At 45.5% G+C, this 22,550-nt stretch overlaps 1 protein-coding gene across 18 annotated transcripts in view; it reads left to right on the top strand.

The window, feature by feature from the left end:
- The window catches only part of TCF7L2 (transcription factor 7 like 2), a 189,608-nt gene extending 170,300 nt beyond the window's left edge, over positions 1–19,308 (top strand). For 4 of the 18 annotated variants that reach the window (XM_045568113.1, XM_045568112.1, XM_045568116.1 and 1 more), the window contains 5 exons: positions 3,348–3,473; positions 4,077–4,236; positions 4,656–4,763; positions 9,538–9,586; positions 17,155–19,308. In XM_045568113.1, the coding sequence (XP_045424069.1) occupies positions 3,348–3,473; positions 4,077–4,236; positions 4,656–4,763; positions 9,538–9,586; positions 17,155–17,234 (523 nt within the window). In that variant the 3' untranslated portion in view covers positions 17,235–19,308. Of the gene's footprint in view, positions 1–3,332; positions 3,474–4,076; positions 4,237–4,655; positions 4,764–9,537; positions 9,587–10,177; positions 10,229–11,454; positions 11,528–12,146; positions 12,220–17,154 lie in introns of all 18 variants that reach the window. The other 14 variants (XM_045568109.1, XM_045568105.1, XM_045568101.1 and 11 more) reach the window with 8 other exon arrangements.
- Positions 19,309–22,550: the final 3,242 nt, after the last annotated feature.

Genomic DNA, 22,550 nt, shown 5'->3' with positions numbered 1-22,550 from the left:
AGCTCATCCTCCCACCATCCCAGCCTTTATATATATATTGCACCTGGTTATTCTTCATGTTTGTTTATTTGGTGCATTCCAGAGGTTAAAAGCGGTGAAGTAGTCATAGGATAGGGATTGGGGTTAAGCTTATCGATTGAATTATCATTAGGAGGTTAGTCGATTTCTAGGTGGGCAGAGGGGTGGAGGGAAGGAAGGGCAACGGTGGGAAGAAAGGTTAGGGGCTCGAGGTGTGAGGAGGGGGAGAGGCGGCTGATTCCCCAGGTAGGCTATATGAAAGGTAGCTAGTTAAAAAGCGTATACAGCAAATTAAATACATTATTGTGGTAATGGGGCGACAGAAGTATAGGTCTATTATACTTATGGCAGTTATAGCAAATGTAGGCAGCTTGCCCTGTTCCAGAACACCCTTTGATATTCATTCTATTCAGCAGTGGGGCCAGGACTTCTCAGAATTAAGTGATGGGTCATTATACTTTAAACACCATGGAGAAGCCTAGATTGGCAATTAAACAGCTCTTGCTGACACTCACTTGTGCCACCCTGTGACCCCTTTTAGATTGAGATGTTGGAGCTCCGGGCCCTCAGCCTGCTAAATTGGTGCAAGGCTCTTCTCCTGACGAGAGCCGGCTCTGAAATCTGCCGGCTTCAAAGGGAGCGAGATCATGTATAAACCATAATGTGGGTGCACCGTGGCTCACAAAAAATAAGGCAGGAAGAGATGAAATGTTACAAGTGCAAGGGGGAAAATGAGAGAATAATGACAAACCTAATGCAACTCAAAGCAGGATTGTTGCACAGGAAAATGCATCCTACTGCTTGTGCATAAAATCAAGGCCGGCAGATGACATCCAGTTAACAGAAACGTGTCAACAGTGAAGTAAAGTGAGAGTGAGTAAGAGAGAAGCCCCTGAGACAGCCAGAAACAAAAATTAGTTGTCCTTAACAAGTTAAGGTTCATCATTATATTCTGGCTTGGAGCCATGAAAGCAGACGGGGGTATATAATGAGCTGCTTAGAATTTTTAGGGTGTTTATTGCATTTCATGAAATAGTTGTCTGTGGAAAGGAATTTCTTAAGCGAAGGTATGCGCGTACAGCCCACATATACATTCGTGCACAGTCTCTTTCTGTGTTGTGCGTTTTTCGGATACAGGAGTGTGTGTGTAGGTATGGGAACATAGAAATGTTCCTTTCTTGTGGCAGCACAGAAAGTTGGTCCCCTCCCCAAAATGTGGTCAAATGGTGGTGTTTTCCCATGATGTTTGGTGTATGTACACACACGCACACACACGCTGTTCTCTCTCTCTCTCTCTCTCTCCCCCTCCCCCTTCCTCCCTCCCCCTCGCCCTCACATGTCTGTACACATACTCTCATTTTTCAGGAAGGGAACATATATATTTGAGGAATGTCAGGCCTTTAAAATTCACAGTAAAAGCTGCCACCCACCACTTCACCCAAGGGGTTTCAGGAGCACATGTTCTGAACTTCTGTTCCTCTGAGGCCTTTGAGCAGTGGGAGGAACTGGGTGTGACTTGGGGACCCAAGTGCCTCCCAAGGGCTGGCTTTTATTTTCCTTTTTTGGGGAGGTGGGGGAAGGGATAGGGGTTGTTTGTTTCTTTCCTTTTTCCTTCGATCTCATTTTTTTTTTTGACACTCTAAAGGACGACTTGCACAATTCTTACCTAAAAAAAAAATCATGTCATTGTTACTACATTTCAACACCGGCTTAAACTTAACAAAGGTGGCAGCAGGAAGAGACCATGTCGGGGTGGAATTTCTGAGTCTCGTGTCTACCGTGGCTTTGGGCCTCCTTTGAAAATCAGCATTATTCATTGATATTTTTCCCCTGTTGATCTATGTAGATCCAGTTAGTACTTTAAGTTTTTTGAAATGATTTTACAAATTAACTTTGACTACATTATTTTGGCTGAATGGAAACTCTCTCTAATCCACATATGGAAAGAACCTTGTGAAATATAGGATCCTTTTGAAATACCTGTTATGATAAAACCTCATTAGGACCTCTAGTGTCCACTGGAATTGGCTTTCTAAAGAGTAGGTTGTTGTTCCCTGGGTGGCACGTTGGGCTGTTCAGTCTGGATTTATTAAGAAAGCAGCAATTGCTGTGATCTCCATCTGAACAGGGTACTGTCTGCCCCTTGCAGAGCCTTGCCACGTGGGGCAGGAGGCTGCCATTTTGTTTTCTTTGGGGATTCTGCCCTCCTCATTCCTCACCCTCCTTTTCTCTGCAGTGGATATGTTACTTTCAGAAGGGTGGTTCTTCTAACCCCGTACAAATCATGGGAACTCCAAACATAATGGGAAATGTGAAAACTAGGCAGTCTGATCTAGTTGTCAGTTTGCACATGGGCCAAGAGTCGTTTGAAAATTAGCTCTTTATGGCCTGGCTAATTGGCTTGGTTGGGAAACACCAATTCAGGGGCTAAAATGTATTTTAGAGAAGTGTTCTAAAAATGAACAGTATTAGAGGAGAAAACACAAATGTTATCTTTTCTTCATTTATAATTTTGATAATTACTTAGAAGGCTTTTTAGTGATGCATAGACAACATACTAAGTAAAAGTAATTTAGGAATCCTAAATTTGACAGGAGAAAGCACATACAAATCAAAATTCAAAGCTTTATTGCGTGGGTGCCTTTTTTTTTTTTCATCTTTCCTTAAAGGGATACTAACTTATTTAAAATGTCCATGACTTATGATAAGAACCAACTAGGAAATACTTGAATTTTTTTCCCCTGTCTTCCTGCCTTACTCTCTCCCACTCCTGTCAAATGATGGGACACAGCAACAAAAGAAAAATAAAAATTTTATTGCATTCCATCAACAGAATGAGGTCTAATGAGGCATGCTCAGCATTGTCAAAAATGTATGTATATTTCAACCACGTTAATATTTTATTTAGCTGTCAATATACAACAAAAGATTTCACCTTTCATTTTAGAGCTGATTAGGACTTAGGAAATTGTCTTCTTAGATGCCACTAATAATGCCTCAAAAAACAAGTGGACGTGCAATTTCCAGCAGGTACTCCAAGCCCACTTTTCCGCCCAAGTACATCAGTTGAATTTGTCTTTTGCCGAAGATGTTAAAAATCGTAATATCTCGTGTCAGTAGCAATAATGAAGGGGAAGACTGGCTTTAATGACATTATGAGAATCATTATGTTTAATTTATCGCTAATTAATGCTGACAGGTTTCATATGCCTTGGGTTGCTTTCATGTGAGTGTTACGTGCTGGTTTTTTTTTTTTTAATTGTGTGTACACATCCCTCCTCATTCATTCATTTTGATTCTGACGATTTACACAGCTTTCTGTCTTCTAGGTTCCCTCCCCATATGGTCCCACCTCATCATACTCTGCACACGACCGGCATTCCGCATCCGGCCATAGTCACGCCGACAGTCAAACAGGAATCCTCCCAGAGTGACGTCGGCTCACTCCATAGCTCGTAAGTGTTGCTGTTTTCATCACTTTCTTCTTTGCCACTGTGGTCAGCGAGCCGGTTGCCGCTGCTGAGTGGTGGCTCTCTGCTCGGTTTGACTCCAGCACACACCCAGCCTGGTGGGGTTGGCACTGCCTATAAAAAGGAGAAAATGCACAGTGGTGGAGTCTCACCGATTGTGCCACTGCGGGTTAGAACACAACCCTTCCTTGTGGGTATACTTGGAGGCACTGGGATTGGCATCCACTTCTTCGCCACCCCCCCACCCCCTAAACCTTTAATTGAACCTTTGGAGCTTTGTTCTACAAGCACGAGAGAACCCTGCCGAGGTGGAGACGGCAACAATGCGCTTTCCCCCGCTGGCTTGGGAAAATTGTATATTTGTGAAACTTGAGGAAGTGATTACAAAATCTCTCTCTTCCCCCACCCCCTTCCCCAAGCTATTTTTGTTCCATTTTCCGGGGTGAAGAAAACTAAAAGTGGAAGCGAGCTTTCTATTCAAAACTGCTAGGCTGGGGTGTTAGCAGACAGGGAGATGGGCTCTCTGCGTAGGAGGAAGTTGGACCGTGTGATTGTTTATTGGGTTGTGTCTGTTTTATCTATATCCAGAAAGCATCAGGACTCCAAAAAGGAAGAAGAAAAGAAGAAGCCCCACATAAAGAAACCTCTTAACGCATTCATGTTGTATATGAAGGAAATGAGAGCAAAGGTCGTAGCTGAGTGCACATTGAAAGAGAGCGCGGCCATCAACCAGATCCTCGGGCGAAGGGTAGGTGACGCCCTCCTCGGGAGACGAGGGGGAGAACGAACTAGAGTGCAGCAGGTCGGGCGGTAAAGTGTTTGCGTCCCCGTTTCTTTAGCGAATCCTTTCCCTTCAGCCATGTTCTGAATCCTTGAATGGCCTCATTGAGTCGGGACTGGTCATTCTGCATTCAGATAGCATTCAGAACAGCCACTGCCGCGATCCTCCCCCACCCCGAGACAGCAAATGATAGAATGACACAGATGACAAATCAAGGTTTGTCTGAGCTTTCCTCTTAGTGCCAGGACCCACCAAACTGTTAGAATCTACAAATTATACCATTTCTGGGTGAACTCGCCCCAAAATGCGGCATCATGCATTCCTGAGCATAGCGTAGTTGGTGATGTTTTTGCATGTCTCTCTCACCCCACCCCTGTCCCATCCAGTGGCATGCACTGTCCAGAGAAGAGCAAGCAAAATACTACGAGCTGGCCCGGAAGGAGCGACAGCTTCACATGCAACTGTACCCCGGCTGGTCTGCGAGGGATAACTATGTAGGTGGATCATTTTCCATAAGACGAGAGTCTGTAGAGATATATTGTGTGTTTGTACGGACAGAGAGAATGGGAACTTCCAACTCGAATCAGGCCTCAGGACCATTCAGTGGTCCCGCCTTGGGGACTGTTAGCATCTTGCCAGATCACAAACTGGAGGGGTTTGTCCCAGCTTCTAGTGTGAACGGCCCTATCAGCACACAGTAATTCTGTAGGGTGGAGGAAGGAAACTGGTGTTCCAGGGTTCCAGCCCAGGACTCAGGAGGTCGAATTCGAGCTGTCCACACCTGCTTGCCCAGTTCCTAGAGGAGGTGGAGCTCTAGGATATACCCAAAAGGAGCTTAAGTTCCAGTTGAGGTTCTCCATGCTCCTCAATGGTGATCAGTGGGTGGGCTTACAGGGAAAACCAGTGGGTAAGGGTAGAGGAAGAGGGTTTAATTCCTCACAGGTCTTCCAGCAGGGCCTTCACCCTTAAAAAGGAAAAAGAAAACAATTGCCTGTGCCAGGATGCAGTAGAAATTGGAAACCTGTTTCATCCTGAGAGGGGCATGATGGGAACATCCCTGAAAGTCCTCCTTTGGCAGGGTGGATGAAATGACTCTACCCCTAGCAGGGGTCGGGAAGGGTGTGTGTTGCGGGATGTGTGTGTTCCTGGGTTCTGTGTTCCCTATGGAATTGGCCTAATTTCCTTTCTTGGGTTTTAGAAAACACTAGGATTACTGTTCTTCCTAGTTGCAGTGGTTGTATCTCCACAATTTCTCTCCTCCCACAAACTTGCTGTCCTCTGGAGACTTCTGTCATTATTGATTATTGATCATCCTGCATTTTGCCCAATAGCTCAAGTTCTGAGCTCTTCCTTCTCTAGCTGGATGAAATGCCTCTTACCTTGCCTGATACATTATGACCTTTTGGCTTCATGGAGTGATGTCACCACCTGCTCCTGGGGGAAACAGAACTTGTCTTCAGGCAGAACAGGCTTCTCCCTTCCCTGTCGGTGTCGGGGAGCCATGCGTGATGGCTTTACCAAGTTCTTCTGAGTCTCCTGTTGGCATCATCTGTGGGAAAGAAGCTCTTCATTCGGGGGTGCTGAGGTCATTACATCGTCACTGATTGTGCACGTACTGCGCACAGGTGTTCTGGGGATTCAGAGCTAAGTCAGATCCTTCCTCTGTCAGAACTTGCCGTCCGCCAGGGACCACAAACGGGCGGGAATATGGGATCCCGAGCTCGGGCTGCTTTCTGCTCCCCCTGACTCGCTGTTTCAAGTTCGCTCCCTCTTTCTTCTTGTACCTTTAAACCCACCCTTGCCTCACTGACAGGGAGAAGGGGGCTGCCCCAGCCCATCTCCCTCTAGGCCCTGCCTCCTGGGAGTTGAGACAGGAAGGAGCGCTAGCACCTCTTGGCTGGCACGTGTGCTCTGCTGAGAGCCTTGTCGCCGACAGGTGGGCTTGCACGGGGTCTTAACTGCTTGGGACCTTTCCGTTTGTCCTCAGCATGTGTGCAGTGGGGAAGCCTTTCTTCTGGAGCTGAAAGGAAGAGGATGAGAAAGTTATTGCTCTCCCACAGGCATTCTGCTCACCCCCTCCTGACCCCGAGGTGGAGCTTTCCAGCAGCGGGCAGGCTCCAGAGCCTTCACACACACAGCCGTCTCATTTCAGGACAGCTGCTCTCCTGGTCTCGGGTCAGAAGTTCTTAGAGTTCATCTCGAGCTTCTACTACCTGCTACAAACCCAATTCTTTGAGTAATCTAGAATGATACCACAGAGAGGAATTCAGCTTCTCCACAGATATTATGTCCCCAGTAGACATTTGGGGTCATAGTAGGGCCTTCATGTACAGCTGTGTAGGGCGTGCACTGCACAACTCTAGGGTATGCCATTTACACTGTGGTCTGTGTGAATGGTGCCCCCTGGAGTTGTGCAGGGTGAAATCGCCACAAAGGTACAAGGCAGACTTTGTGCTAGCTTCAAAAGAATACTGTGTTTGACTTGCCTAGGAGTCATTTAGACAAAGTATTGCTTGAGGCTTTTTATGAAGTACCTTTTTAGGTTTCAGAAGGTTCCATGGGGCACTTGAAATGACTTTAGCTCAGTTTTACATGCGGAAGATAGGTTGGTAGACCAGGGGAGTTCCTGAGAAGACTTGAGGGAAAGTTTAGAGATAGATCTAGACTGAGGGTTACAGGAACTTTATCTCTTGTAAGAGGTACTGTCAGAGTCCTATTACAGTGACTCATTACACCTGGGTGTGAACAGACACACACACACACACACACACACACACACACACACACACACACACTCTCATACTCCTTCCTTCTGGACCCAGGGAATAGTCTGGGGATAAGACCCACAGAATTGAAGCTCTTATGGATTTGATTATGGTGGAAACTTGTTAGTATTTCTTTTTAACTAACTTGACATAGGAGTTTCTACAAATTACTTTGGTCATTGTAAAGTCCAAAAGGTTCTTCTGGAAAATATTTTCTGAGCTAACTTCATGCCTCTTTCACATTCTTGCTCTTCCAGCCAAGTGGTAACAGAAGCCTTTCTATCTCTACCTCAGGAAGATAGAATTGAGTAGAAGAGTCACAGTCAGACTTGGCACGTTCTGTAGAGCACAAGAGAAAATATTTTGGGTACCATAGTAATATCTAACCCCTGGCATTGTATTAAACATTATTTGCTTCCTAACTCTTTCTATATTAGGTAATGCCATTTGCTCATCTGAGTTTTCTCTCACCTCCGTAGATTAGGCCTTTTCCTCCTTCTGATACATTTAAAGAAGTAATGGGGTGGCCACCTCCCCGGAGACGCGTCTTCCTCCTCGCTAAGGGTAGTGTCTCGCTTTCTCATGCCCTCTTCCTCCCTCTTCCTGTTAGAACACAGTCCTTGTCCTCTGGAAGCCTTTGGTCTAAATGATAATTTCCTCAGTGATGAACATCTCAACCGTACATCTTAACCTAGCAGCTTCCCCTGGGTAGGGGCAGTTTCGGTGCTGTCTGAACACATCGCAAGCACTTGGAAATGGGTGAAGGTTGCATTAAAGATAACCGAGAAGCCCTGGGATATGTGGATACTGAGACGCCTTGAAACTAAAATGTTTCTGTGCCCAGTTGAGTTTTACTGTAGGCTCCTAAATCAGCTGAAACTAGACCCTTCTCCCTGTCCTGAGACAGCCAGGGGGCACTTTGTTCCTTACATAGAGGAAGCACAAACATGAAGACAGAGGCTCCAGCCTCATGAGAAGGCACACGAACTCCTTTTCTTAAAAACCAAGGAACATGGCATGTTTAAAGAGAAGCACTGAACAGAAGTCCAAAACAAACTCCCAAGGGGCACCATCCCCTTGACCTGAGAGAAAAGAGGGCTCTTCTCTAAAACAGGTGGTTCTCGGCCCTTGGATGCAGCCAGAACTCAGTGGCATCTCTACCTTTCAGTTCTCCTTACAGAGCCTAACACAGTCTTGGGTTTTCTACCCATCATTGTCCTTTTCTTTTCGGAGTCGACATCAACATACTGTGAGAACCTTTAGGCAAAGGCATTATTTAGATGTTCTGAAACACGCACGAGTACGAGGTCATTGCATTTTAGTTTATACCAGGCGGCTACCTCTTATGCATAGGGCTGGACGGCGGCGGAGAACTAATTTCAGACCTGGAACAAGGCAGTCGCCTCTACAGAATTCCTCCCTGGTCCCGTTTCACATCTGCAAGCAGGGGGCAGACTGTCAGGATATCAAGGAGGGTCAGGTTGGAGAGTGCGAATGACTCCATGCAATTCATCACCCTTACTCAATTAAGAAAAGTGTTTCCTAGGTGGGCCAGGCATTAAATATGTAGGAAGCAGAGCCTCGTGGTTGAGGGCTGTGGAGCCCAGACCACCTGTGTTCTCATCCCAGCCCCACCACTTGCTCTCTGTGTGACCTCAGGAAAGTTACCTAACCCCTCGGTGCCTCAGTTTTCTCACCTGTAAAATTGGAATGGCGACAATACCTGTTGTGTAGGATTATTGTGAGGATTAAAATGAGTCAGTCTGTGTAGCACACTTGGAATTGGGCCTGGCGCCTAGTATGTGCTCAATCAATGTTAGCTATTAGCATTAGGGTTATCTTACTCATCATATGAGATAGAGGAGCATGGTGGGGACTTCCCTCCCTTGTGGATATCCATCCAGCAGTTTTGAAAGGAGCTCAGATGATTCCTGGTTCTATTTCACCTCCCCCCGCCCCCCCTGCCCCCACCTTTTAAAACCAAGATGCTACAGCGCTCAGAGAAGCCCCTGCTAAAGGTTTCATTCTCTCGATTCAGAATGGGGACCCTTGGCCTTAGTAAGTCAGATTTCAGTGGGATAGGCAGGCAGCTCTAAAGCTCGTGCAACCATCCTGTGTTCATTTGCCCCTCGGAGGTGGGCTCTCAAGACTGCTCCCAGTGCTGCCCCTCTGCTCCTACCTGAGTCTTCCTCATGAAGTTCTCCCTCTTACGCATCAAGTGCTCTGGGTCAGGTTTGAAGGTGGACGTAGAATGCAGGAGCAGAGTCTTTCACCACCTGCCAGTCCCTTCTTCTCTCCTAAGAGGTGTGTGTCCCTCCAGCTGGGGCACAGTCAAGGGCATTTGGATGAAAGGAGGGTGGAGGTTGGACAAACTCCAGGGGTCAGTGTGGATGGAGGTGGCAAGGTGGTCCCTTCCTCCTGCCCTCTGCTTCCAGGTGAGCCCAGATACCCACCTCCTGTCTGTTTCTTGAGGTAATTCCCTGTGTTTCATCTGTTCATCTAGGGGAAGAAGAAGAAGAGGAAAAGGGACAAGCAGCCGGGAGAGACCAATGGTAAGTTGCAATAATCAGGATAGAGGAAGGAGCAGTAGCCCGAGGACCACTCTTTTATGTTAGGCTTCCATCCGGGGGAGGCAGGAGAAATTCAAGGCCAGGACATTGTTGGGGAACCCATCTTAGCCAGCCTTTTTGTTTATGCATTTTAATTAATTGCTTCATGACTGCCCTTTTAAAGCTAGTAACATTCATTGTTGCATGAAAAGCACATTGTAATTCTAGTGGAATGTGTTTTTAAATAACTGCAAAGCCTGTAACTGGAGAGCAAGCGGTAGGCATGCCTATGCTGGGGTTTATACAGTCTGCTTATTCTGTATGTGTCTGAGAAGGGGCCAGGAGGGGGCTTAGGGGCGTAGGAGGGGGTGTGTGTGAGTGTTTGATATTAACTGGGCTGTTCCTGAATGTTCTGATGCATGCCTTTACAGTGGTAAATTACACCCATTTTAAATTAAGGAGGTTTGTCATTCTCTAGAAGAAATTAGAAATACTGCATAGGCAATCTCAGAGGTCCCCTGGAGAAGGCCAGGCTTTTACAAACAAACAAACAAAAATTTTGAAGGCTTTGTATAATTTGTTCTTTTTTTTCAGAACACAGCGAATGTTTCCTAAATCCTTGCCTTTCACTTCCTCCGATTACAGGTGCTAATGTCATTTTGAGTCATTAAAATAGTTGATAAATTGTTTTTTAATTTTTCTTGCCATTATAGTTTTATTAACATTGAACACGTATGACATTTGAACATTCTTTAAAATGACCATCTACACGGTTTTGTATGTTTCGGTAGATTTTTTTTCAGTTGCTTTTGTTGTTTTTTTTTTGTTTTTTTTTACTTTAATTTAACTTTTGTTTTGTTTGTTTATTTATTTTTCCCATAACAGTTGTTTAAGCAGTGATGACAGTGATTTCAGAGTTGAACTAACTGTGCAAATTGAATATGCAGTATTTCTTTAAAAGAGACTGGTTAAAAAAAAATGGAAGGAATTCAGTAATAAACCTCCTTAATCTAATGGCATTTTTTTCATTGCTCCCACTAAGTTTTCTCACGCAAGCATGCATCCGCAGTATGATTATTTTTTCCTTTGCTTTTTTTTATTTTAGTTTTTTTTCTTCCTTTTGCGTTTCTGCTCATAATTTGCAAATCCACTACCATCTTACTGACTGTGCCTGCTTAAATGCTGCTATGAGCTTCTAACTAACTCTTAACAGCTCATTCACACAGCCTGTTTACTTTTATCTGTTCCTCTCTTAATATTAATGAAAATAGATTTTAAACAAGAAAAGATGAACATTCCAAAAGCTGCAATATCCCAATACCACAACCCTTTTCTTTCTTTATTTCTTTCTATTTTGTTTCATTTTGTTCTGTTTTTATTTGTAGTTTTTTTTCTTTTTTAAACTGTCGTACTCTGAGAAGAAAAAAGCATGTTACAAACTTAATTCCCTCCTGCGCTTTATTTTCTTCTGTAAGAAAAAAAAATTGAGAGAAAAAAAGGGAAAGCAAAACTGAAAGAGGAAAACTATTTAAAAGAGTTCTTCAGTATCTAACTTCCCTTTGTCAGTTCAAAACGAATCTGAGAGACAGTCCTTAAAGAAGGGATACTGCAGCTTTATTTGCAACAGCTCATTTCACAAGTTGAATAAGAATGTGATTTTTACCTTTTTTTTTAATTAAAGAAAGTTAAAAAAAACAAAAGTCAATATTTTGCAATTAGTAACCAGGTCATTGATTTATTCCCTTTTTTATTTTTATTTTTTTCTTATTTGTATCTTTCTCTTCCCCTCCCCTCTCTCTCTCTCTCTCTCTCTCTTTCTCTCTCCCATGTCCTTCTCCTCCTCTGCTCGCTTCTTTCTTGAACTCATTCAGACCTGAGCGCTCCTAAGAAATGCCGAGCGCGCTTTGGCCTTGATCAACAGAATAACTGGTGCGGCCCTTGCAGGTGTGTATAGTCTCCCAGATTCGCTGTGCTGGTTTGCAGCTGGTCTATTCAATCCTTTCCCCCTTCTCTGGCCTGTTGCTTTGTAGCTCTGTGTGTGGATCTTAGGAGACACAAGGGAGCGGGACACTGCCAAGTGTATGGGCTCTATGAGGGATATGCTTGTTCTCCTGCTGCTGCTAGCCAAAATGCCACTGTAAAACAGCATCATTTGTGCCTCCTCGGGTCAGCGACAGCAAACCCCCAGCGCGCCCCCTCCCAGGGAATGTTGCCTGCCAACCCCCTTCCTTATGACAGCCCGGGATCACAGTCCCGGCCTAGGTAGAAGCCAATGACGTCACTTTCTCCCCTCCTCTTCTCTCTCTATTTTTATTTATTTTTTTCATTGTTGCTTTTTGGTTTCTGGTTGTTGTTTTCTTTTGTGTGTGTTTTATCGTTTTATTTTATTTTTTTTTCTTTTGACTCATAGAAGTCCTTTCCTTTCATGTCCTTGGTGAGGGAAGATTTATCAAATAGAACCAAGGTGATATAGAAGAAAAGTAAGCTGTAGCTGAGATTTCACATCCAACTGAGCACGACCCACCATTGTGTTGTATTTTTTGTGTTTACCTTATGCTAACAGATGCAAATACTCCAAAGAAGTGTCGGGCACTGTTCGGGCTTGACCGACAGACTTTATGGTGCAAACCGTGCAGGTATATTACCACTGCGAGGCCTTTGGGAAAATCAAAGTATTCTGTCCTTCTGGTACCTTAGTGTGACAATTTATTTTGACCTCGTTCCCATCTGCTTCTCCCATTGGCATCAATGACTAATGATCCTCATTCTTCAAAATTTCCTTGCTAATTTTATGCCGTTTCCTCTCCCCACTTCCTCTGTCTCTCTTTCCCCCTGCACTTATGAATAACATATCCCTGGTGGCAGAACTGAGACCACAACCTTAACAACCAAGGGCAGGCATGGATCCTTTTGCTTTGAACGCCAGCATTGTGGAGCTGGCCCAGCCCTAGGAGTGGGTGGCCTGCGTACTGACCATAGCACGCCACCGTTTCCAGAGGTTTGAATGAGTTCACACTTGGCGGCAATTGCATTCCCGTACACTTGGAGTCAAGGCACTCAGAGAAGTATTCTGGCGTAGGCTTCCCCCCACCCCACACTTTTTTTTTCTTTTTGGTTTTGTTTTGTGTTTAAAAACCACATATCTGCACAGAGGAGATTGGTTAGCTGACATTGTTTTACAGTGCTGAAAAAGAAGCGTGGCATTGAATGGCATGCACCAGCTAAAGGGCTGCAAGCAGTGAGTCGTGCAGTTGCATATTGCAGTGTCGCTAGGCCTGCAGAATTAAAAAAAAAAATATATATATATATGTATGGATATAGCATTGGTTCCAAAATGGATCAGAATAGCCCCAAAGGGTCCAAATTAAGCACACACGTTTCACCTGCAGGTTTCCATCCAACCTGCATGCTCAGGGAAGGTGTAGGTACTTCCTTCTTGGTGGAGGGAATACCAACTAGTTCCTGTCTCATTTCCTTTCCTTTAATGACCACCTTTGGTTAAATTTGTTGTTTCTTTGTTCTGATACAAGCAGTCTTTGAATTTGGAATATTATGATGGTAGGTATTTCAACACCCTAAACACGCTTCCCTGTTTGTAGTGCCTCCCCCGTCACGTGTCCCCTCCTTCATGCCTTTGCCATGTGCTCCGTGTTTAGATGTTAGATCAGATGTTCATCCCATTTCGTGCATGCCCACGAGTCTCCTGTGTCTCTCCTCTTCTTCTCTGATGCCGGTACAAGAGATCGGTGAAGTGCCTCGTGTTGACCCACCCAACGTTAGGGGAGAGAGAGGGCCTGGGAGTCTCCACTGAGGGAACCACGCAGACACCTCTCCGCCCACAGAGTGAGGGATTGGGGCCTCAGGGGGTCACCTAGCAGGAGAGGAAGTCCCCCAGTCATTCTGGGAGATGGTAGTTTCACAGAGCAGACAAATGTCCCCTCAACACAGTCCTGGGTTCTTCTCTGGACAACAGAAAGGAATTGCATGATGAAGATGACGAAGGATGTTGGGTATCTGATTAGGACTAGCCAGGGAAGACAGGGACTCTGCCAGGCATTGAGTTTGTCAGAATTGTATTTGTGCCGAGTAGGAAGATGAGTAGCTACAGAATCCTGCTCTGAGATGCCCTGCCATGGCAAATGACTGGCTAACCACAGGGCCTCTCGAAAGAGAGTGTTTCTCATGATCTGCAGAAATGTACAACTGACACCATTGTGTATGCCTCACAATAAGGCTGGTTCAGGTGCCTGGTTTGTTTATTTTATTAATGGGGGATGGGGGTGGTTTATGAATCCCTTTTTTGTTTGGGAAGCAGTTGCTGCAAGTCAGACTTAGCATTTTTTTCCCCCTTTCTGGAAGTTATTACTAACATTGACCCAAACAGAAATCCGCCCCTCAGACATAGTTCACACCTTGCTTGAAGCCAGGGTGTGGTACTTTCCTCAGACACCAGAATTTTCTTGATATTTTTACTTAAAAAAAAAAAAAATCTGCCAGCCCAAAACCTTTGTGACTGCCTTGTGTTTTAGCAGCACAATTTTCTAAAATGCACCTTTGAGGAGCTATCAGTATGGCAGCATGTCTGTTGCAGGTCTGAGGTCCCTGGTCCTAGGAGCTGGAGTTTAGCAGAGACCCCATCATTGTCCAGTTTTCTTTCCAGCCTTAGCACTGTCAGAACTTGCCCAGCAGCCATTTTTCTTCTGTTGGGGACATTTTTTTCATACCATAAAAACATTAGCAAATGCACTTCTGCTGTCTTTTAAGGTTGTCATTCCAAAACAGGATCAGGAAGAACCCTTAGTTTCCTTTCAGAATAAATACATAAGAAGCTAGAAATAGATTTTTAAGAGGCCACTCCTCTGATCGGAGATGAAACCTAGGTGGGGAGTGGGCTAAGAGTATGGTTTTGTACAGGTTGTTCCCGCTCCCTTTTCCCCTTCAACTTTTAACTTTGCCATGGCCATGACTGGCCTGATGCTAAAATCAATAGGACAAAATGTGCTTTAAAAAAAGGAAAAAAAGAAAAAAGAAAAGCAGTTGCCAACCGAGGCATTTTCTGACTTGTCAGAAATGTGTGTGTGTGTTCCAGCTGCCCTTTGCTCAGCCACCTATTTGAAGGACCATTGCTCTGTCATCACAGTCTTCGTGTCCCCTGTCCAGAATGCCCCTCCCCCATCCCCATGATCTGGAAACTTCCACGTCATAAGGAGGGTGGGAGGGATGAGAGAAAAGCACCCAAAACGCTCCTAGCCACTCAGGGCTCTTAGCTTGCCACACAGGGTTTCTTGTTTTATTTGACATTTGTGGACATTTTAACAAGATTCTGTTTTGAGCCCACCAAGTTGCTTTCCCATCTTTTCACTCTGCCCTGCTAGCATGGAATGCTGCTCGGTGCTGCGCCCTCCTCTTCCTGGTCGTTTCCCCTTCTCTCTTTCTCCCTTTCCCTCCCTGTTTTTCTCTGTTGCTTTCTCAGTTTGCTTATGCACTCTCCCCCCCACCTCCCTTCCTCCTCCTATTTTTAAAATGCATGGACATCTTAGTTTTTTCAGCATGTTTTGATCTGCAGGCTAAGGTGGTTTAAAACTCCGAGAGGCTTAATTATTTATCTTGGTTTCTGGGATGGGAGCAGAACCCATAGTCTATTTCAGTCTATCCCAGGGAGAAAAAGGAACCTTGCCGAATTGAGGGTGAGAGGGGGCTGCACTTGGTCCCCTAGAGTTCTTTCTGACTCAGAGGGGACAGACAGACCCTGACGCCACCAGCCCCACTGTCTCTGCCTCTGGGAGGCAGGGAGGACTGCGCATGCTCCCTTCCCTCCCTCCCCTCCTTCCCTCCCTTCCTGCCATCTTGCTGAGTCCACACCCAAGCACGGAAGGGCACCGTCAGACAGTTCTGGGGCACGGACCAAAAGGAGGAACCCAATACACCCCCATTCCTTTCAAGGCCAGAGACATTGTCCGACCATGGTTGCCTTCAACAAGGCATCTTGTTTGCTTTCCAGCGGCCGAAAGCCGGTCAGCACTCACACACTTGTTTTTGGATGGAGTGTTATCAGCTGTGGTTCAGACTATATTCTAGGGTCCTTAGGTGAGCACATTTCCTATATCTGCATTATTTTCATAGCATAAGTGGGGTTGATCCCCAGGATCACCTTTCCTACCAAAACACTGTCCCATCAGACTGGGATTAATGGTAGGAGAAGCTTTGAAGTCACATGCTCAATTTCTTGAGTTGTTTCCCCCCCCCAACCTCATCCTTTGATGCTAAGCAAGAAAGGCTCTGAAATTCTCATTCGTATTTCTTACATAAGTGGGTAGTGAAGAGGGCAAATTCTGGTTTTGGTGTAGGGCAAAATTAGACTCTCTGGTTTTAGCACTAATCACAATAACCCAAACCCAGGAAGGTCCATGCTGCGATTCCCTGGCACGTCGTCTTTGTGGTCACTTCTCTGTGATGGGCTTGTGCTGCACCCTCCACTTCCTGGCCTCAGCATATGACAAGGGCAGGACGCCTTCCATCCATCCCATCCTCACTGTCTCCTTCCAACCGGCTCACTATGGGGTGGGGGAGGGGAAAGCCCCAACTCTTAAAAAACAAAAACAAAAATCAAGTTTGAATCTTAATTTAATCCACAACCTGCAGGCCATACAACCAGTTATTCTTGTTCCTTTGGATCATTTTCTGTTTTTCTTATTCTTCCCCCTCCCCCACCTTTGTTTATCCTCTTCTACCTGTTTTTGGTGGTTTTTTGTTTCTTTCTTTTTTTTTTGTTCTGTTTGGTTTTTTGTTTTTATTTTTTTAGTTTATTTTGTTTTATTTTTGTTTCCCCCCCTCCTCCCCTCTCGCCTGATTCTGACCTCTCTTGATTTGGTGTGGTTCTTAACAGACAAGCCCGAAAGCTCTCTGGGCGCCAGCAGCCTCATGGTGGTGGTGTGTTAAAACCTTTAAGCCTCTCGCTAGCGCTGCCTTCAGCTATGTGGGCTCAACAGTGAGCATTTTGAGAGTTTCATATCGATATGAGGCGGCTGGGGAAGGAGCTCTGTCTTTCTCTTTTAAAACACACACACGCACACAAACACACACACACACATCATTGGGGGGTGGGGGTGGCACTGGTGGGAAGCTGGGGTGGGCAAGGAACTGTGTTGGGAGCGTGAGGGGATGTCTAAGGGTCTGAGCCAAAAGAGAAATTACGAGCTGTTCAGTTCGCCTCAGTTGGGACAAAGCCACTTTCTGGCACCCAGGTGCCACAGCCTGCAGGTGCCTCCCTGCCTCTGCTCACTTAGATCTGGGCAGGGGTGGGGCTGTGGCTGTTGAGGGAGAGTGGGGGGCGCAGGTGGAGAGTTCTGGACTCCGAAGTATTTTATCTGCCAGAGCAGGCTTAGAGGTGGGCCACGGTTCAGTGAGCGACCCACCCCGGGGAGCCACTTTAATTGTTCTGGGGCCTCTGGGCACGTGTCCCCGTAGGGAGCCCCTTAGGTGACGTCGCTCAGCTGCCTGCGAGCACTAAGTGACTCTCCCTTGGCATCTTTGCCTTTTATTCACAGATAACTCTCTCCCCCTGTTTCTAGGAGAAAAAAAAAGTGCGTTCGCTACATACAAGGTGAAGGGAGCTGCCTCAGCCCACCCTCTTCAGATGGAAGCTTACTAGACTCGCCTCCTCCCTCCCCCGCCCTGCTAGGCTCCCCTCCCCGAGACGCCAAGGCCCAGACTGAGCAGACCCAGCCTCTGTCGCTGACCCTGAAGCCCGACCCCCTGGCCCACCTGTCCCTGATGCCGCCGCCACCCGCCCTCCTGCTCGCCGAGGCCGCCCACGGCAAGGCCTCCGCCCTCTGCCCCAACGGGGCCCTGGACCTGCCCCCCGCCGCCCTGCCGCCGCCCCTGCCGTCGCCCCTGCCGCCCGCCGGGCCCTCCGCGCCGCCGGCTGCGCCCTCGACCTCTTCCTTACATTCCCACGGCCCCCGGGCCGCGCCCCAGCCCCAGCCGCTGTCCCTGGTCACCAAGTCTTTAGAGTAGCGCTAGCGTCGCCAGCCCCTTGCTCTGTGCAGTGTCGGTTCCGCTTTTCTTTCTTCGCGCCCTCCCCCACCTTCCAAAGGTTTTGTTTTGTACTCTGTTCATTTCGTGCCACGTGGCTACATTAGTTGATGTTTATCGAGTTCATTGGTCAATATTTGACCCATTCTTATTTCAATTTCTCCTTTTAAATATGTAGATGAGAGAAGAACCTCATGATTCTACCAAAATTTTTATCAACAGCTGTTTAAAGTCTTTGTAGCGTTTAAAAAATATATATATATACATAACTGTTATGTAGTTCGGATAGCTTAGTTTTAAAAGACTGATTAAAAAACAAAAAGGAAAAAAAAAAAGGAAGAAGCAATTTTGAAGCAGCCCTCCAGAAGGAGTTGGTTCTGTATTATTTGTATTAAATACGAGCTTGCGAACCAATCATTTTACATCTGGTTTTTAAACCATAAGGGCACGAGGAATGCAGTGCCGTTACTTTTTTTTTTCTCTGTGTGAAACAACTTTTATTGTGATGTTACTTGTTATTGTTTAAATGTACAGAAACAAAGGGTTAAAATGTGTTAATATACCTTGTTCCATGGTGGTGTTCTTTTGGGGGGAGGGGGATGCTACTCCACAATTAATGGAATCACAAGCTGTCGGGCCAGTAGTATTTATTGCTTTAGAGATTGCTTGTTGTACCTGTATGTTGTCCCTTTTTAAATATGTTTTCCTTTTTCTTGAAACTGTATAAAGTTTTTTTCCCCCTTAGCGTAAGCATCTTATATATAACAACTCATTTGTACAAGGTTTTTAAGTTTATATATAAAATGTGTATATATATTTTTTGTTTCCCTTTTTGACTTTTTTTTTTTGCTGTATGAAACCCAGATGCCACCAAATGGACATTAATAGTTGCATTAAGGATCAGTAGCATTAACAAAAGTTGCTTTAAAAGCCATTATGTAAAACAAGACTTGAAAATTAGTGAGGGAATTTTAGCGACGCTGTATGAGCAGCGGTGGGAACCATCCTTGTTTCCCCTTTGAACTCCCAGTTGGATGCCCTGCGCCCTTACGACATGGACTGACCGTGTGCAAAACTTTATGTGCCAAAATTCTCAGTGACTTTAGCTTTCTCCCTCTTTTTGATGCTGTAATTTTTGTTCATCATGTTTTGCTGTGATGTTACATAGGTAGATTTGTATGTAGTTTTAATGTCACCTATAACAAAATGTGTTTGGTAGCAGATTGTCCAGAAAGCATTTTAAATGAAGAGGTATAAACCCTTAAGGGCCAAAATTCTGTATATTAGATTACTCTTAAATGAAAAACCAGCTGCCACTTTTATGTACACATATTACGTACAAGTTAGGTAGCAAACTTTAAAAATAAAACAAACCTAGGCATGTTGATGTTGCAAAATGCTGTATAAAGCTGAAACCTGTTCATTCAGTGCCATTGTAGTTGACATGAAGCGATTGTAAAACTGTCTCCGATTTTTCTCTGGTTTATTAAAATGCTAACTATAACATTTTTTGTGAATACTTTGAATGTTTCCTAACAGTTGTGATGTTACTGTTCCGTTTTATGCTCTTATTCCAAGTTCATTTTTAATGGTTTGGAAGCCATTTTTGTAATGAATAAATGTTCATGCTGTACAGTATCTGTAGCATGCCGTTCTGGATTAATAAAAGCAACTTAGTATGTGCAGATAAAGGCTGGTCACTTGTGTCTGTGATTTGGATTTTATCTCTAGGGAAACTGGACCTACTCTTATCAAGAGAAGCATTCCCAAGTTGGAACTTAAGAACATGTGGTTAATGTATGGGTGGCGGGTGGTGACTTAGATACCAAAAAGTAGTCTTTTGAGTCCAAGAGGGGTTGATCCTCCTACCCTCACCCTCAATGCCCGTTTGGTGTACCTGCGTGTCTGGTTCATATATAATGTGTCATTTGCAGTGATGATAACCAGTATAAAAGGGAGTTCTTAGAGTGTATCTTCCCCCATAGTATTTAATGCTGCCATCACCAGTAGTTCATTTCTGAAAGCAAAGCACAGTTACAGAGCAAGTGTTACTTTTTTGGCTATAAAACAGTTACACTGATATATCCTACTCATTCTCTCACAGTATCAAGCAGAAAGGATTTAATTCCGGTTAATGAGACTTAGTTCACCAAGAGCAGACTTATGAAACCATACTGTTACCAGTTAAGGATCATCAGTTTGAAGGTATCCCTAACTTCTTAAAAGTCACATACAGGGAGAGATACAAGGATGTCAAATTCAAATGTTTTCTCTAGCAGTGAGCAATTATTGAGCAAGCAGCTTTTTAGAAAATTGGATCAAAGTGATTCACTTAGAGATATGTATGGAGGAGTTTTGCCATATGTGGGACCCAAGAGTTTTGGCCACACCTTGGCAAGAGTGCAAGTTCATCACCACTGGGGGGGGGTGGGGCACGGTAAAGATCATCCTCAGGTTTCCACTGAATTCATTTCTCTTGCTGACTAGGCGGATGGATGGATGCGTTGCACCATTTATCTAGGACATCTGCACCTTCAAAGGATGCTGATTTCAATGGGCACGGAAGCTGTTCATGTTGCCGTTGTTGTTTCTTAAGGTTACCACAGTGTCGCATCAAGGACTTTAAAGGCCCTCGGAAACTCTGCTTTGCTCAAGCTAGTTTTTGTTCTGTAAAATCTCGGTATTTTGTTTTTGCTTTGCTTTGTATTCCCAGGGAGGAGTGTTTCTGGTTGTCCTTCCTCATTTTATTTTGCACACTGGGCCCAGAGTGACCTTTGAAAACACAAATAAGAACAATATCCATCCGTTATTTGTTGCAGACTGCCGGGCCATTTATGTGCATTTTCTCATTTCATCCTGACACTCCCACCTGAGATAGCTATGATTCTCCCCCATCACACTCTGCTTTATTTTCTAAATGGATCTAGGAACTTAGAATTTGAGTGCCTTGTCCAGGGCCACACAGGAGATCAGGTGGGGCTGGGACTTAAACTCAGATCCAACTCCAAGCCCATGCTCTGCTGCCTCCCATGATAAAGACAGCTCTCCCCTTCCAAAAAGAGGTGATGGGACAGTCCTTTTAAACGGTTTCCTTGTTTCCTCCACCTACTCCTCTGCCTCACACACCCACTCACTCACTTTCCTTCTTAGCTGTTCTGTAGCGTTAAGCCACCGAAAAGTGTTTTTGCTCTTCCTGCCTGGAAAACTTCCCTTCGTGCTTCAGGTCTTTGGGGAGGTGGTCCTGACCCCGCGAAGGTGGATACTGTCTCCCTCCTCTGTGCTCTCCCAGACCCCGTCTTCCCCCACCTTTGGTCCACTAACCACCATCGTGTCAACGGGTGTTGCCTGCTTAGGCCCTCAACCTCGGCACCCTTGACATTCGGGCCAGATAATTCTTAGCTGTGGGGGCCCGTCCTGTGCATCGTGGGATGTTTATCAACATCCCTGGCCTCCATCCACTAGGCGCTATAAGCATCCTCCTCCTGCAAGTTGTGGCTACCAAAAATGTCATCATTGTCAGATCTATCTCCTGGGGGGCAAAATCACCCCCAGTTGAAAACCACGTCTCTAGAGAGCCCTCCACGAGGCCAGGATTGTGGCTTTCATGTTCACGGCTGGATACCAGGGTCCTGGTTTAGTTGCAGGCATATAGCGGGTGCTTAATACATATCTGTTGAAGGAAGGAATGAGGTGTGGGTCAACTCAATGTCTATATTGCAAGAAGCGGAAGAATGGGAACTTCCATAAGGCTTCACAACTTCCAGGGTGGTGGTGACCCTCTTAATCCTTTCAGCCATGCTGGAATATAGCTCAGCGCCCTTGTTACAGGGCCCAGAAAAAGGACAGGGTGCAGCCCCTGCTGTCAGCCAGCCTGAATGTAGCTCTCTTGCTAAAATTCAAAACATATCACCTAGTTTACCTGCCCTGTGGCACTTGATTGACAGTTTGAGGACCTCCTCTCCCCCCAGGCTTGTCCAAGTTCTAGTCTCCCAAATACCAGGCCAAGCCTTTGCCCTTCAACCCTTCCTCTCTGCATCTGTTGGATTTCTTCCTACCTCAAGAGTTTATTTTCACAGTGAGCATCTTCCAATTCCATCCGTAAGAGTGGATCTGTGGATTTTTTGTTACTAAGAGACCCTACTACAAACTCTAGGAAACCGTAAGTCACTCCTTGGGCCACATCATTGCTGGCCTCTGGTGGGACTTGGCCAAATATGTTTGCACATTAGGAGGGTGTGTGTTTCCTGTGGCTGCTGTAATGAATCACCGCAAACTTGGTGGCTTAAAATAACAGAAATTGATTCTCTCACAGCCTTAGGCCAGAAGGCTGCAATAGGTGGTGGCCGGGCTGTGCTTCCTGCAGAGGCTCATCTGCCCAGAGCCTCCTTCAGCTCCTGGGGGCTGCCCACAGGCCTCGCATTCCTTGGCTTGCAGCCACAGCACTCCCGTCCCTGCCACTCCGTCTCTGTGGCTGTCCCAAAACTCCCTCTGCTTCTCTTGTAAGGACACACCTGATTGTCTTTTGGGCCCATCTGGTTAATCCTGGATCAGAAACCCTTTCTCTTTCAATCCTTAATCTCATCTTTTGCCATATAAAGTCGTACAAGGTTTCAGATTAGGACACGGACATATATTTTGGCAGGGGCGCCCCGTCCAGCCCACTACAGAAAGCATTTGCCAATTCTGGGACCACTGCAGAGTCTTAGCACAGAACTCTTTAGAATGGGCAGTTGTTCCACGGTGGATGGTGGTCTCGTGGAAAATGATCATTGTAGTAGCTGGTTTTCCATTTCAGATGGTAGAAGGCTCACTTTTTATTCTGATGATGTGGATTCATTTACTTGCGGAAGGACCTTTCATCCGGATCCAGGCTTTCAAGGAAGGAAGCAGCTGGGAGCAGTGGAGTGAATCTGGGCTTGGAGGATCCCACATC

The sequence above is a fragment of the Lemur catta genome, chromosome 14 (assembly GCF_020740605.2).
Source record: "Lemur catta isolate mLemCat1 chromosome 14, mLemCat1.pri, whole genome shotgun sequence".
Lineage (NCBI taxonomy): Eukaryota > Metazoa > Chordata > Mammalia > Primates > Lemuridae > Lemur > Lemur catta.
The sequence above is the reverse complement of the archived record's forward strand: the minus strand, read 5'-3'. Positions and strand labels throughout refer to the sequence as shown.